Here is a 12,911-nt window from a genome sequence, read left to right as displayed (position 1 = left end):
CGCTGTCCATGGCTCCAGCCTTCAGTAGTCTCTCGGCTGTCACCGCCGTGTGGTCACTTCGGCCTACAGAAGCGTGTTATGGTGACGTCAGAACCCTTCCTCGACGTATGGGAGCCGCGGGGGGACACAGCCCCGAGAAATGCGCTTCGTCCGCGCCCGTCGGAGTCGCCAGCGACACCGATGCTGGGCAACGGGCAGCCCTGCTCTGCCAGGCCTTCCGTCGCTTCCCGCGGCGGAGAGACGACGACGATGGGCGCGGCGGGGCGGGAAGGGCGCACGACCCTGCTTGGCGGCTCCGGAAAGCCAAACCCAATTTTCGAGAGCTTTATTTCTGGTCTTTCAAGCTGGGCTAATTCTCTGGTGTATGTTCCTCGTCCTTCTATCTCTGTATTCAATAGCAGGACTTGCAGGCACTTGCTGAGGTTCTGTTTTCCCCCGGCTGTGCCTGTGTGTGCAGACAGCCCGTGGGCCCCGGCACGGGGCATCTCTCAGACACCGGGCCACACCACTTGCTGTAGCTATTTCAAGCTACAAGCCATCTGTGGCTGTTTGTAGTTGTTCCTGGAAGACTGTAATGGTTTCAAATCTGTTAAACCCACCTCCTGCCTGGAGAGGGTTCGCGCACACGGGCCTGAGCCTCCCGGGTGCGGCGCTGTCTTCTCTGCACCACTGTTGTGGAGGGTCAGTCGGCCTAAGCTTGTCCAGACATGTCCTCTGTTCTCCCTCCCCTGTGCTGATGGGGGAAGCAGCCGCGGGAAGGGATGACAAAGGCTCGGTGCCATTATGTCTTCCTGCCCACATGTGTTGATACGCTGTGTCTCCCCTGATAAGGGTAAAAGCAAGCCCTAGCTCACCTAGTATGGTCACGTTTGGCCAACTGCCATGCTGATTGGCTAATCTGTGGCCAAAGAGCCATTAGTCTTGGGCTGAACTGATAGATGAGCAGGTAGGCACAACGTGCTCTCTGCCATTGTACCCTGCCGCGGTCTGCCTGCTGCATAACAGCAAGCCCTCATGCCTTGGGCTTCTATGCCTGAAACTGCTTCAGTTTAGCAGGAATAAGCATCAAGTGCTTTCAGGTCAGAGACTGCTGACGCTCCCCCCCCCCCCCCAGCCTCAGCATGCTGCTAGACAAAGGGAAATTCCAGAAGCCTTACCAACTAACAAGACACCGACAGAACTCCCTTCAAGTGTTCGGGTACTGTCTGAAACTATAGTGCTGGGAATCTGGAGGTACATTTGTGAGTAAATATTCAAGATCCTCCTAAGTGCCTTCTGCTTTAAGCAAAAGGGAGCTTCTTGAGTCACTCTAGTGGGCAAGCAGTATCACTGGCCCCAAGGACCTCTTTCCAATTTCAATTAGTTGAATTAATGTTTGCCTTTTGCTAGTTATTTCTTAAGTGTTCTAAATTACCTGCTGCCCTCTGTGTAATATTTTTCATGACCATGCGAAGAACCTGATTTTAAAAAAATTATATGGTGAGATTAACTATATTAATATAAAAATAAATTATATTAATTTTGGAATACATCTTGCCCCACCCTTAACAACCACACCATGCTTCCCTGTGCAGAACTGCCTTCAGATGGGCTCTGTGCATACAGAGACTTGTGCACAGGTCTCTGGGGTAAAATGACTTCACTTCTGGTGTGCTAGTTTGAAGCTATCTAGAATGTTTTGGTGAGAAGAAGTAGATTACAGGCTGTGAAAGGAAAACAATGGTGATGTCTACTTCCCTCACCGTCTTGCTGAGGACTATGGGAGGAAGAAATGAAAACATTAGATAACACTCTCAGCATTTTCTCTCACTCTCACTTGGGCTGCTGACTGAGCTGCATCTCTGTAACACACTCTCTACCCACCTTTGCTTCTTAACCTCTTGGACAAACCTCTGTTCTTACTGGGGTAAGGTTGAGAGGGGTAGGGGGAAGGTGAGGGGTGGTTGAGAGCCCCTCCTGGGGACTCAGGTTTCTGGGAGGGGAGTTATGTTTCTGTATTACCTTTTACCTTGTATATTTCTGTATATAACTGTATATACTGTAAATATCTGCTTGTATATTGTGCTAGCTGTAAATAAATAGCTTCATTCATATTTCCAGAGCCGACTGAGTCTAGTCTGGGTGATTTCTAAAGTGTGTTGGGGGCAGGGAACACCCAAACTGTCACATCTGGCTTTCTACTCAACAGCAGAGGAACCACATGGGCCGGGGCTGCCTAGCAGGTGTGCATCAGCCCTGCTCAGTGAGGCAACAGAAACTGGACTGCAAACCAGCAGAAGTGGAAACAAACAGCCATAGTTTACTAATCTAACCAAGAGACATATATATGTGTGTGTGTATATATATATATATATATATATATATATATATATATATAAAAGCAAATAGCACCTCATTTTCACTTGCCTCTTAACGGTTGCAGCCGCACTGCATAGTGCACTTATGATGCACCTTAGACCAAAGCTCAGGAAGCACAGTGGGTTAGGGTTGAGGGTTAGGATTTGCACTAGGATTAATTCAGGTGCATAGTCTTTACACACCACCCTTGCATTCAGCTCTGTTTGACTGAGAGTCCTGCAATGCAACAGCATTGATGAGGGCTGTAGTGCCTTTTATCTTCAAAAATACCCCTACTCCTGTGGCTAGTTAGCAATGCCACTGACAACACTTAGATGAGCACCTGTTAAAATCATTAGTTACAGGGAACTGCTCTTTCCAGGGACAGCCATCTCACTTTTAGAAACACAATCCCTTGTTTCAAGAAGATTCTGGTACAAGTACCTGGGTTTGGTTTGAATTTCTGCTTACATGGGAAAAAAATATTTGTGCTGCCTTGGAACTGAGCAATTTAAGGACTTTAAGGATTTCTCAGATGAAGGAAGAATGATAGATTAGAAAAAAAAAATAGGAGAAACTCTGATGCAATGTGAATTTCCCTTCACACTGAGGAACTGTACAGGTAGGATAGAAAAGAAGAGCATATAAAATTATGGATGGTTATTCTAAAAACAGTGCCTGCTATATCCTAATAAAACGTAAGGTTCCTGTTGACCTTCTGTTCTGTGAGTAAATTATCCATTGATTTTCACAGAAAAGCCTTACATGTATGAGTAACTGGAAGGAGCATTGCAAGTGTGAAACAAACAGTGTTCAGTGGTATTTTTCATTCATGGCTGAAACAAACATTTGCTCACCCATCTGGTAGGTGTGCTTATGTGCATGCTGCCAGGTGACTGCGAAGACTTCACTGTGCTTAGCAAAAATTATGTGTGTGGCGAACTCCTAGCATAGATGCTCATGAAAATCATTACAAGTTTAATACTGCAACTTCCAAGTTATACAACTTAATTTACAACTGATCAGCTTTTACATAGCATTACTCAAAGATGTTTCGGTCTGTACTGGATGTGGTAAGAAAAAATGAACCTTTGTGGTTGAAATCAGTAAGAATAACAAATTCTTCTTTTTCACTTCAGACAGAGTGATGTACTGACCTTTTGTGCAGGTGAGTTTAGAGAGTAACTCGGTGAGCCTTCCTTTCTCATAAACCCTGAGCTGATGCCATCTCAGTGTTACCCAGCACAGTGAGACGTCTGTGGATTTGTTGGGTGTGTAGGTTTAAGACCTAATGGAGCTGTCTCTCCTTTCAACACAGCTGCAAGCTTCATTTTAGTCCATGTTCACCTGTGAACACTTTACAGTGGGCTCAGTGGCTTTGTCTGGGCTCCCTTCATTGGCTTTTCCCAACAGAGTGGAGATGGCACAGTGAAGCCAGCATTCATATGGCCCCAAAGAGAGGACTATGCAGATGAAGAATCATCAGAGAATAAGAACTTTAGTTCTGCATGCATTCCAAACTGCTAAACTGAGTTGGTGAAGATCAATAAATTGCACTGCAGTCTCATTGCTGTGTTTCAAGTTAGCAGCCCTCTCAACATTTGTTGGTTAGTATAAGCAGTGGAACAGCTTGTCTTTGTGCCTGTTTGTTTTCCACAAGAGAGGGCAATTGTATATTAGCATTTCATTATTTGCATGCTGCCAGCCTATCTCTTCTGGGAACAGCCAACTTACAGAGCATGTACCCCTTCACACATCATAGCAGACTGCCTCACCAGGCAGAAATATTAGCTGTAGTTTAATTTTCAAGCAACTTAAAATTGCGAGAAAAAGGGCAATAGAATGTAAAATCATCACTTGTCAGACTTGACAATAGTTGTCAGTGCAGGATTGCTTTTACAGAACAAAATGTAATGGATTTCTTATCTAAAAAGTGGCACTGAACCTGTTTATTGAGAGAAAACAGAAAGTGCTGTGTTTGTGGAGACCATGTTTTCACAGGGCAAACTTGTTTTCTTCTACATGAAAATCTCTATAGCAAATGAATTATTTCACAGACTGTACAAACCTGAAAAGTATTTGAACATCTTCTAACAGAGAACAATGACAACTAGCTTTGGTCAGAGCTGTTTGGGGTGGGTGCTGCACATTGGCACTTGGGGAAAGCATCAGTCCTGCAGGACAGAATGTGACTAAGTACCCAATTTGACACATATATAAACGTCTCTTTGCTTCTTCTAGTAATTCAGTGTGGATGAGATTTGTCCTTCTGTCTCTCCAGAGGGGAGGGGGGGGAGGAAGAGAAAGATCCTGGCACATAAGCTGGCAGGGCTTGTTGAAAGGGCTTTAAACTAGACTGGAAGGGGGAGGGGGTTAAACACAACAGTACTAGAGACAAAACAAAGGAGGCTGAGGGTGGTAGGCCAGAGATAGGGGTAAAAGCAGCAGCCCATCTGAAGTGTATGTACACCAATGCACACAGCATGGGTAACAAACAAGAGGAGCTGGAAGCCTTGGTACAAGAGGCAAACTATGATGTTGTCACCATCACAGAGATGTCATGGGATGCCTCACACAACTGGAGTGCTGTAATCTATGGCTACAGACTCTTCAGGAGAGACAGGCGAGGGAGAAGGGGTGGAGTGGCCCTATACATTAGGGATGCTCTGGATGTCATGCAGGTAGAGATTAAGGATGATCAGGTTGAGTCCCTATGGGTGAGAATTAAGGGGAAGGCCAAAAAGGCTGACATCCTGGTTGGAGTCTGTTATAGATCACCCAACCAGGAAGAGAGGTTGATTCTCCCAGGCAATCAACATTAGAACAAGGAGACACAGTCTCAAGTTGTGCTGAGGGAGGTCTAGGCTGGATGTTAGGAGGAAGTTGTTGCCAGAGAGTGATTGGCATTGGAATGGGCTGCCCAGGGAGGTGGTGGAGTCACCGTCCCTTGAGGTGTCGAAGCAAAGCCTGGATGAGGCACTTAGTGCCATGGTCTGGTTGACTGGACAGGGCTGGGTGATAGGTTGGACCGGATGATCTTGGAGGTCTCTTCCAACCTGGTTGATTCTATGATTCTATGACTTATTACTCTCTAAGCAACTGGAGGCTGCCTCAAGATCACCTGCTCTTGTTCTTGTGGGTGACTTTAACCTGCCAGACATCTGCTGGGACTTTAACACTGCAGAGAAGAGGTAGTCTAGAAGGTTACTAGAGCATATGGAGGACAACTTCTTATCTCAGCTGTTACATGAGGCTACCAGAGGTGCAGCCCTGCTTGACCTGCTGCTCACAAATAGAGGGGCTGGTGGGGGATGTGGTGGTCAGAGGCTGTCTGGGGTCCAGTGACCATGAAATTAGAGAGTGAAACCAGGAGGGGCATCAACAGAACTTCCACAGTGGACTTCCAAAAGGCAGACTTGGGCTTACTTAAGTAACTAACTCAGAAAGTTCCTTGGGAAACATCTCTTAAAAACAAAGGGGTCAAGGAAGGCAGGAGCTGCTTCAAGAAAGAGCTCCTGAAGGCACAGGAGCAGCTGTGCCATTGAGCCAGCAGACGAGCCAAGGAGGGAGGCAGCCAGACTGGATGGGCAGGGAGCTGCTGAAGGAATTAAAGACAAAACAGAGAGTATATCACCTTTGGAAAAGAGGGGAAGTGTCCCAGGAAGAGTTCAAGGATGTTGCTAGATCTTGTAGAAAAAAAATGAGAGAGGCAAAAGCCCATTTAGAGCTTAGGCTGCCACTGCTGGTAAGGAGAATAAAAAATGTTTCTGTAAATATCTGAATGGCAGAGAAGGGCCAAGGACAACCTCCAGTCCTTGTTAGACAGAGAGGGGAATATAGTGACAAAGGATGAGGAAAAGGCAGAGGTGCTTAACACCTTCTTTGCCTCAATCTTCACTAGTGGGACAGGTTGTCTCCAGGACAGCTGGACTCCTGAGCTGGCAGATAGAGTCAGGGACCAGTATAGTCCCCCTGTAATCCACAAGGAAGCAGTAAGAGACCTCCTGGGCCACTTGGATCCTCACAAGTCCATGGGACCAGATGGGATCCATCCTAGGGTGCTGAGAGAGCTGGCAGCTGAGCTGGCCAAGCCACTCTCCATCATTTATCATCAGTCCTGGCTCACTGAAGAGGTTCCTGAAGACTGGAAGCTGCCAATGTGATACCCATTCACAAGAAGGGCCAGAGGGAGGAACAAGGAAATTCCAGACCTGTCAGCCAGGCCTCAGTGCCAGGCAAGGTGATGGAACAGGTCATCTTGAGTGCCATCACCAAGCACCTACAGGATGGACAAGGGATCAGGCCCAGCCAGCATGCGTTTAGGAAGGGCAGGTCCTGTCTCACCAACCTGAGCTCCTTTTATGATCAGGTTACCCACCTGGTGAATGTGGGGCAGGCTGTGGATGGAGTCTGCCTGCACTGCAGCAAAGCCTTTGACACTGTCTGCCACGAGAAGCTCCTAGCCAAGCTGGCAGCTCATGGCTTGGACAGATTCACTCTGTGCTGGGTCAGGAACTGGTTGGATGGCAGAGCCCAGAGAGTGGTGGTTACCAGTGGTGTGCCCCAGGGATCAGTGCTGGGCTCAGTCCTGTTCAACATCTTTATTGATGATCTGGACCAGGGCATTGAGTCCAGCATCAGTGAGTTTGCAGATGACACCAAGCTAGGAGCAGGTGTTGATCTGTTGGAAGGTAGGAGAGCCCTGCAGAGGGATCTGGGCAGGCTGGATGGGTGGGAAGAGGCCAATGGGATGAGATTCAACAAGGCCAAGTGCAGGGTTCTATACTTTGGTCACAACAACCCCAAGCAGCACTACAACATGGGGACAAAGTGGCTGAGAGCAGCCAAGCAGAGGGGGTGCTGGTAGAGATTAGCTGAACATGAGCCAGGAGTGTGCCAGGTGGCCAAGAGAACCAATGGCATCCTGGGCTGGCTCATGAGCAGTGTGGCCAGTAGGACAAGGGAGGTTATTCTGCTCAAGCCACAGCTTGAGTGCTGTGTCCAGTTCTGGGCTCCTCAATTCAAGAGAGATGTTGAGGTGCTGGAAGGTGTCCAGAGAAGGGCAGCAAGGCTGGGGAGGGGCCTGGAGCACAGCCCTGTGAGGAGAGGCTGAGGGAGCTGGGGGTGTGCAGCCTGCAGAAGAGGAGGCTCAGGGCAGAGCTCATTGCTGTCTGCAGCTGCCTGCAGGGAGGCTGTAGCCAGGTGGGGTTGGGCTCTGCTGCCAGGCAATCATCACCAGAACAAGGGGACACAGCCTCAAGCTGTGCCAGGGCAGGTCTAGGCTGGCTGTTAGGAGGAAGTTGTTGGCAGAGAGAGTGATTGGCATTGGAATGGGCTGCCCAGGGAGGTGGTGGAGTGGCCGTGGCTGGAGGTGTTGAAGCCAAGCCTGGCTGGGGCACTTAGTGCCATGGTCTGGTTGGCTGGGCAGGGCTGGGTGCTAGGTTGGGCGGGATGAGCTTGGAGCTCTCTTCCAACCTGGTTGGTTCTATGATTCTATGATTCCATTGGCCTTTCAAAACCAGCCATGAGGGCATTGTGACTATTCCAGGGATTTGCACTGATCTTGCCAGCTGCACATGCAGATCTCATGCCCAGAAAGGTGGGCAGAATTATACACCATGCTGGTGCTCAGGAAGGAGGGCACACACTGCCAATAGCTACTGGGCATGGATTCAGGTGACATGTTTGTGTTGTGGATCCTCTCTAAGAGCAAATGGGACAAGATGACATTTGTATCAGTTGCAGTCCCAGCTCTCTGTTATTTTGGATAGCTATGGAGGTGCAGAGCCTGAATTTGCTAAATGAGAATTTCAGAATGTATTTTTGTACTGCAAATCTGTTATGCAAATGAAGCTCCTGTGCTTACAAGTATGCAGAATACATCCTTCTAGGCTTGGAAAATTCACCAGAAGGCCTCTGTCTTTCACATGAGAAACAAGCATCCAGTAACACAGCATAAAATAACCTGTTTCCTAATGCAGTGGAGGTGAAACTGCTGTACTTTGTTACTGTATCTGATACATGAACTCCTTTATATAGCACAGCTTTGAAATCTATGCAGCCTCAGCCTTCTGATTCTCTGCTGTAAGTGCCAGTGCTTTCTGCCTGTGCTGCCACTACTGCTAGTGCAAATCCACTGAGATGTGGAAGAAATACTTGAATTTGATTAAAATAAGGAAGTTCAAGTTGACTGAAAAGTGTCTTATCCTCCCAAGGCTTAGTAAGCCTTACATACTACTCTTTGTCTGTTTAACTAGCGCATGTGTAAACAAAGCCAGATCTTAGGTAAGGTTCTTACAGGATCTCCATGGACCACACACAGCAAAAAGCTCTCTTTGGTGTCACAGATCTTAATGCAGCAGCAGAGTAAAAGATAAGCAGGGATTATTCACTCCTTTAAAGGTGAGTTATGTACAGTAAGTCACCTGCCACTTCTGAACAAATTCAGAGCAGAACTCCCATCTATGAAGCCTTATGCTGAAAACAGTAAGCTTAATTTCTCTTTTATTAGAAAGAGGTAAAACTTTGATATGTTTGGATAATGAATACATTTGTAAAAGGAACTGAGGAATTCAGGTAGGGGAAAAAAGAAAAAATAAATAGAACAGAGATTAGCAGTGGGATCCTTATTGAAGGACCACACTCAGTGTAGTTTGCATGGGAAGGAAACAGGTCAGAAGATTTGAGGCTGAAGGGTGTAACGGATTCCACAACTGGAAGAGAGATACCACCTCCATTCCCTGCTGTAACAACTTCTATTTTTAGAACGAGGAGGAAGCCTTATGGAAGGGTTTCAAGTTGAAAAATTCTGTTTCATAGACTTCATGGCCAGCAGGGACAAGAAAAGATCATTGGCTCTGAATCTTTGCATAATGCAAAGCAAAGAGTTTTTCCTGAATCAAACCAGGGATGTCAGGTCTCATGTCACCTAGAATGGAATTCAAATAAAGGAGGATTTTCTGCATTGCTAAGAAATTATGGATTCTAATGAATGTTTAACACCCATATAAATCAGTCTAGCCTTAAATTCTAATGAGTTATTGTTAGTTTCTTTCTGACAAGATGTAAAGATTGTCAGGCAAAGTCTTCTCTCTACATGTAGTGGTAAACCATTGAAGTTCTTGCTTATGCCTTGAGCAAACTACTATAGCACAGACTCAGCTGTCAAACACAGACACTGAAAAAACTTGGCATAGCTGACCACAGACCATTGATTCATCAATTCACTTCCACGTAAACTGTATTTTAAACTGACCAAATGTTTAACAAGCTATGTCCAGCCCAGAGAGTGTTTTGGGACCTGGAAGGCTCTTGTGTTGATTGAGATAGAAAAGCAATTAAGTACTCCTCCTTTGTAGAGTTAGCTAAATATTTGCTAGATCGGACCCAGCTTCACAAGAGCCAAATACACATGGACCCTGTGATAGATAGGATCTATCACAAATCTGGGTAAGAGATAGGCACTGAGATTCTGCAGCTCCATTGCTGCCAGTTAACATTTACTGCACACAAGACCAATGATAGGCAGCAATATGCAGAGATAGAAGAACAGTTTCTGGGCCATGGACCACTTCAGTGTTGTTCAATCCGGACACTGTGAAGTGTGTCAGATAAAACATATAATTAGTGGTGCACCATTCAGGGCTTACAGCTGCAGCAGCTTCAGATAACCCCTACTCTAAGGTATGGCGCACTCATTTCTACCCACATCACAGGGTGAAGTTGGCTCCTTGAGCAAGTCCTGAGCTGGCTAAATTTCAAGCACAGACAAACCCCTTATTGCAGGGATTATTTGATAAGAACGGTGCCCTACAACCACCCTGTTGTGCTAAGGGCTGTGTAGAACCTGCAGCGTGGCTGCAGCACTCTTTGTCTTCATCCCACAGCAGTGCTTCTGCACAGGATCATGCAGGAGGGGAAGCACTGTGAAGCTAAGTGTGTGCATACTAAATTCCCTTTGACTGTCAGCTTTGCCAACAGACAGAGTTTTCCTTTAGTGCTTTAGCACAGCCTTTCACCTGTGCCTGGATGCTTTCCACAAGTGAGATCTGGAGGTGTCAGAGGGGCTCTAGCACAGCAGTGTGAATGTGTGGAGGCTGACTCCCCCTGGGCTCCTAACGCATTGCTAAAATGGGATGGGATGCAGGGACAGAGGTTGCACAGGATACTAGGAGTAAGTGTGGAGTTTCTAAGAATCCAGAGCTACAGAGAACCATAAGACTTAAAGAATAAAGATTCAAGAAGAGGCACTTTCACAGGAAATAAACCATGACATCAGATATTAAGGAATTCTGGTAGCTGCTCCAATACAAACGCATTCTGAAGCAAGACTTGGTGTTCAAACAGATGTTATGGGACAAATTCCTGTAAGTCCCATAACCTGTGTTACACAGGCAGGTGGTTTGCACGAACACTGTGCCACTTCTGTCCCGACTAGAGATGGATCTGGGTACTGATGCCTTTTCAAACATTTTTGCTTTCTCAAAATAAGCAGGTGAAAACTTCCTAGTCAGAGGGAATCACCTTATGCATCCTTTGCTTTTCATAAGGGAGCTCTATGCATCCAAGTTTTTAGCTAGTAGGTGCTTTTCTCCCATACTAATGAATGCAGAGCTTTAAATAATCAACCATTTCTACAATCATTCTTCTATCTCCTCAACAATTCACTTGCATTATAATGACCTAAAAAAATTAAAACAATGGATTGAAGCTAAACAGATCTCAGAAGTACCAACATTTGGTCCTTTTCCCTAATCATCCTGTTTCCTTTAGTCCAGCTCCTATCCAGATCCCAGATGGGCTCTTATGTTACTCCCACACTTGTATTCCTCACTTCTACAAGTGAGTCAGTCCAGCCCACCCCAGCACAGATGCAGTGTCACCCAAACTCAGATGTGCAGAGTGCTGCCACCAGCTTCTCTGTTTGACTCACAGCTCTGTTTGGGCTCCATATCTAAATGCCAAAGCCAGCAAAGGTGAAGCATTGCAGTCAATGACAGCTCTTTCGGCACATCTGCTGCTCAAACCATGGCATATCCTTGGGCAGCACAGCTGACACAGAAAAAATTAAAGTGCCCAGAAGACCTCCTAAAACATTGTCCAAATAATTTTAATTTGTTAGCTAATTCCAGTTCTCAGAAAAACAAAGGTAGGATTGGAGGTTTTCAGTGTTACAATTTTGAAACCAACGTGCAAGTTTTCTTTCCTCCAACGCGTGAAGCACTCCCCAAACAAAATGGTTCCTGAGTATAGCAGCAGTGCATCAGTCCCGTTGTAAAGTGCATCACTGAATATCAGGGTAGTACTTCTGAAGTGGTGATGACTGAAGGGCAAGACAAAGTTTGTAGGCCGAGGCAGGTGACAAGCTAACAAGCTTTCATGCACTCAGTATGCGTTGAGTGGTGTCAGTACGCCCGCAACTCCTCATACATGAAGCAGGGAGTGCTAAGCTCCTGGCTTGCTGCGTGGAACTGGGTAACCTGCCCAACTGTGCTTCCTTGTCTTCCTATCAGAAAGGATGCTCACAGTAAAGAGCAACGGGGCACTCTGACGCATGCTGCTCAGGATTTGTATCCTTACAATGGAAGAAAATTACAACAGTAATTGTCAGCACGCTTGAGCTTTCTGCACAATCACCTCCTTCTCCTCTAAACCCTGCAGGCTGCATTAAGCAACAGAGGTGCACGCTTATGAAAAATACGTATGGTTGTGAGGAACATGAACTCACATCACTCCATCACTCGTTTGGGTGCTGCCCCCTTGCTCGTGGCAGCACGATGCTGGAGCGTTACTCTGTTCAGTGCAGGACTTTCAGGAAAGCCAAAGGCTGCGTGCACAGCAACCTGCGATGTCTTAGACTGCCGGAGCCACGAGTAGCTGTGGATTTTGCCATTGTTGCCCAGCCTCTCAGGCCAGACGACATGCTCAGTGCTGCGCTGGCCATAGGGAGGCCAGTCCTGCAGTGCCCTGGCAGTGAGCGTATTTACTGACTCCGCTTGCCGAATCGCTTCGGCTATGCGACGTGAGCGCAGGTGCGGGGATGGGCAGAGCCAAAGGCAGCTAGCCGGGGGCTGTCGCCTGCACGGCAGCACCCCTGTGGAGCTCAGCTTGCCCATCCAAGAGGGATGGAGGGAACCGACCCGCCCCGCAGGGCCCGGCGGCCGGGACGCGTGTGCGGCGCGCACTGAGCGCGGCCCCCGCAGCGGCTGGGGCTAGGGTTGTGTCTCGGCCTCCCCCCGCCCCAGCTCCGCACCGAGCGTGCGCAGCGCCCCTGCCCCCAACACCCGGTCGCGGCCCCGCGTTCCGCGCAGAGGAGCGCTGAGCTCCGCAGCGCCTTCGCGGCAATCGGGCAGTAGTCCCGACGGCATGGACTGAGCTGCGGAGCACCAAGTCGCCCGGAGCGGCCATGGAGCTGCGGAGATCCATCGCGGCCAGCGCGGAGGCCGAGAGACCGATGAGACGCTACGGGGCAGTGGAAGAGACTGAGTGGAAGGCGGAGGCGCTGGGGAGAAGTGAGTGAGGGGCGTGGGTGCGAGTCGGGGTCCGACTGGCCAGAGCAGCTCGGGGCGGCGGAG

The 12,911-nt window shown here is 47.8% G+C and overlaps 1 protein-coding gene across 1 annotated transcript in view; it reads left to right on the top strand.

Annotated features, from left to right (window-relative positions):
• Positions 1-12,383: 12,383 nt before the first annotated feature.
• The window catches only part of BMERB1 (bMERB domain containing 1), a 38,378-nt gene continuing 37,850 nt past the window's right edge, over positions 12,384-12,911 (top strand). Inside the window, exon 1 of the mRNA XM_064153906.1 lies at positions 12,384-12,848. Coding sequence (XP_064009976.1) covers positions 12,743-12,848 — 106 coding nt within the window. The 5' untranslated portion in view covers positions 12,384-12,742. The remainder of the gene's footprint in view (positions 12,849-12,911) is intronic.

This window comes from Pogoniulus pusillus, chromosome 13 (assembly GCF_015220805.1).
Source record: "Pogoniulus pusillus isolate bPogPus1 chromosome 13, bPogPus1.pri, whole genome shotgun sequence".
NCBI lineage: Eukaryota > Metazoa > Chordata > Aves > Piciformes > Lybiidae > Pogoniulus > Pogoniulus pusillus.
The sequence above is the reverse complement of the archived record's forward strand: the minus strand, read 5'-3'. Positions and strand labels throughout refer to the sequence as shown.